Source organism: Homalodisca vitripennis, chromosome 1 (genome assembly GCF_021130785.1).
Source record: "Homalodisca vitripennis isolate AUS2020 chromosome 1, UT_GWSS_2.1, whole genome shotgun sequence".
In the NCBI taxonomy this organism is placed as follows: Eukaryota; Metazoa; Arthropoda; class Insecta; order Hemiptera; family Cicadellidae; genus Homalodisca; species Homalodisca vitripennis.
In genome coordinates, this window is record NC_060207.1 from 188182230 (window position 1) to 188185558 (window position 3329).

The following is a 3329-nucleotide window of genomic DNA, read 5'->3' on the forward strand; positions in this document are numbered from 1 at the left end:
CAGGAGGTGGGAAAATAGTTCCTTCTTGAATCAATTTCCCCATTTTAGACTTTTTAAAGATTCCAGCATCTCCTTCTTTGCCGTATGCTCCGACATCGATCAGTACAAATTTGCAGTTTGCGTCAGCCATAGCAAACAATGCAATGGAGAAAACATTCTTAAAATTGTGAAAAAGGGATCCTGAATGAGCTGGTGCAACTATCCTCACGTGTTTTCCGTCTATTGAGATAATATACAATTTGGGAAATCCCAGATGTCCCAGAATTCTTCGGCTTTCTGTTTCCAATCAATCTCCGATGGTGGTGGCAAATGCACATGTTCTATTTTGTCCTTGACAACTCTCAAAACGTCAGGGACAAAATTTGATATTGCAGACGCAGAAATTCTGTATTGGAAAGCCAATGATCGGTATGATTCAACCCGTAGCCAGAAACCTGAAAAAATAGAAGTATACCGTATAAAATTTGTTGAAATGTCTAATTGTAGTTGATTTTCATACAGGTGATAGTTGCAAGAAGAAATGGAGAAGTATAAGGGAACACTTCATGCGCGAAAAAAAGAGGACAATTGGAACAGGGAAAGCAGCTGAAAGGAAGAAAAAAGCGTCGTATTGGGAAAGTTTTAGCTTCTTAAACAACGTGAAAGACGAAAGAAAGTAAGTTTTAACATCGTTCAAATTTGAACGCCATTCAAATTTAAAAGATTTAAAAGAAAAGAATTGTTCCCATAAGAAAAACATCGGAGCCGTAAAAATTGTGAGAGACAGTAAATACTTTGTTAACACTTACAATATTTAAAATACTCACAAAAATTTTTACATACATTTTATAATTAGCATTATAAAGAGAAATAAATTAAATCAGCATGCGTAGACGAGAAACTTTTACTGTAAAAAACTATTTACCACTGATGCCAAATAAGTTATTATTATAATAATAACCTGGTGCCAAATTGTATGAGGTGCCAAATAAATAAGATTTTTAAACCTCATTTCAGGGAAATGTTTTGCTTAAAAAATCACAAAAAATTGGAAACTATTTTGGGGTTGAAATTTATACACCTAAGAATTTATTTATTTTGAGGGGGTTTACGAACGGTGGTAAAACTGAAAATACAGAGGTCGCCATGGAAAATGAAGATTTAGTGACCAGTGATCCAGCTGATGCCACCGAAACAGTGGAAAATATAAGCGACTGTGGAAATTATGAAGAACACGGCCAAGGTGAAGAAGATGAATTAGGTGGAACTCGGATACTCACTTCCCCCGCCCAATTTGAAAGGAAATCCGGCCGTAACTTGAGGAAGAAAGACAGAAAAAACATGAACTGATAGTTGATCTATTGCAGCATAGGAAGGAAGGAAAAAACAAATTAGTGAAGTGTGTGGAAAAAATTATTGATATGGAAGAAAAGTACTCAAAAGAAAATGAAAATGACTTGTTTTTTTAAAGTATGGCCGCCATTGTGAACAAACTAGACAAGAAAAGCCAAGCTATTGCAAGGAGCCAGGTTTTCCGAGTTGTCAGTGATTTGGAACTGGCCCAATATACAGCTCCTTCCTCCGTATCTACCACACCATCCGGGTCCTCTTTGGACACCTTAGCCTCTTGGACACCAGCACCGGCCTCCTTTGAATATGATCAATCTCGTGACAGTACATCACAGCAGTATGTGTGGATGGACAAATTTATCCAGTTAAAATGAGGGGGGAAATGAGAAAAAGTTGTGTGGGTTTAAAAGGTATTAATTGCTGATATTTTTTTAAGTACAGGCCGTTTTGAATTACACTAAATATATCATATTATTAAATATATTTTGAATTATACAAATATATGTTTCTTTCACAATTAAAAGTCTTTTGGGCCTAAATTCATTTATTGTTCAAATTTTTTGAGTAGAGGCCGTTCTGAGTGATAAACATTTTTTTCCTTTATCATCAATATTTGTAGGGGCCTAAATGTATTCGTTTACATGTTTTCAAATATAGGCTGTTCTATAAGCATTTGTAATTATGATTATTAACCTTTTCTTTTTCCTACTCCTGAATACTGTAATAGATACCTAATTATGTACAGCGGCATTATTTGTAAAATTTCAACTTACCTTAGGATGACGGCAAGTTTCATTTCTGCTGTTATGGGTTCAATTACCGTATTATACGGCTTCACAGTTATTTCCTCTCTCACCAATCCCAGAAGAGTGAAGACCTGGTCCCGTGTGAGTCTAAAATACTCCTTAAATTTTACCTCATTGTCTATTAGGTGTTTCGTTATCAAAACATTATAAGCACCTTCACTTTTCCGCCGTTTAAACAATTCACCACAGGAACCGTGAGTAGAAAGAAGAGTAACAGCAATGTCGACATCCTCGTCCATTTCCTCGTCTGCGAAGAGCAATAAATTTGCCAAAACATTCCTTTTCCGGTCCATATCAATGAAAACTGTACATTTCTTCAAAAGATGAAACTGGACGAGGAGAGAGTTTAAGTGGCGCGTTACGCTGCGTAAAATGACAAATCCTAGGAAAACACTTTTGCGCTGCGCAGTATTTAAGTGCGCTTGAACTAAACACGCTGCGCACTTGGCTATAATTACGTAGCACGCAGCAAGCCCAGTCGCGGAGCTAGGAAAACGTAGCTTTACACAACTTGGCTAGTGGGTGGCTATTTGACAATGAGATTCTATGCACAATGTCTACAAGAATGAAATCATCATTAAATAAATTGTCAATTGAGGAAAATGCTAGGTTTCCTCGGAACAGAAGTTGAATCATTAGGCTACCTTGCCAATATCCTCATTAGACGCTGCTTAGCCTAGTGATGATATTTACGAGGAAGACAGCTGATTACAACTCAACAGTTGTCACTCATCCACACAGTTGATTGTTTCATTGGAAATAGTACATTTTCATTCCTACTGTCGACTGTTTTAATTTTGGTGTGCCTGCAATCATGCTTCTGATCATGTCTATATTACTAAAGCATCCCGCACTAAAATACGTAATCCGATGATGGCTGTTGTATTTCAATCCTTCCTCTACTCCCTGCGCCTAACATTGTTGCCAGTTTTACATGTATTTTTGATCCATCTTAAAATCTTTTGCAAAAAACAAACAACATTGGATGTTACCATAAACAAATATACGTACGGTTGATTTCTTTCATCTGTTTTTTCAGACTGCATATAAATCACAGTATGTGGCCATAGCTAAGTCATAGCGGAAACAGTTCTTCAGCAGCGACAACATGACAACACCACCTCAAATATCGTCGAGCTATTTTGATTCTAAAATAATTTCTTGATTTTTACAGTGTTTTGAGTATCTGAAACT

General features: G+C 36.5%; 1 protein-coding gene across 1 annotated transcript; it reads right to left on the reverse strand.

Moving 5' to 3' along the window:
• Window positions 1–242: 242 nt before the first annotated feature.
• Window positions 243–2493, reverse strand: LOC124352930. Its single transcript, XM_046802665.1, has 2 exons — window positions 2103–2493; window positions 243–434 (listed from the first exon to the last, which is right to left on the reverse strand). Exons 1-2 carry the CDS (start codon window positions 2426–2428, stop codon window positions 416–418), a joined length of 345 nt encoding a protein of 114 aa, XP_046658621.1. The 5' UTR covers window positions 2429–2493; the 3' UTR covers window positions 243–415.
• Between the last annotated feature and the right edge of the window lie 836 nt (window positions 2494–3329).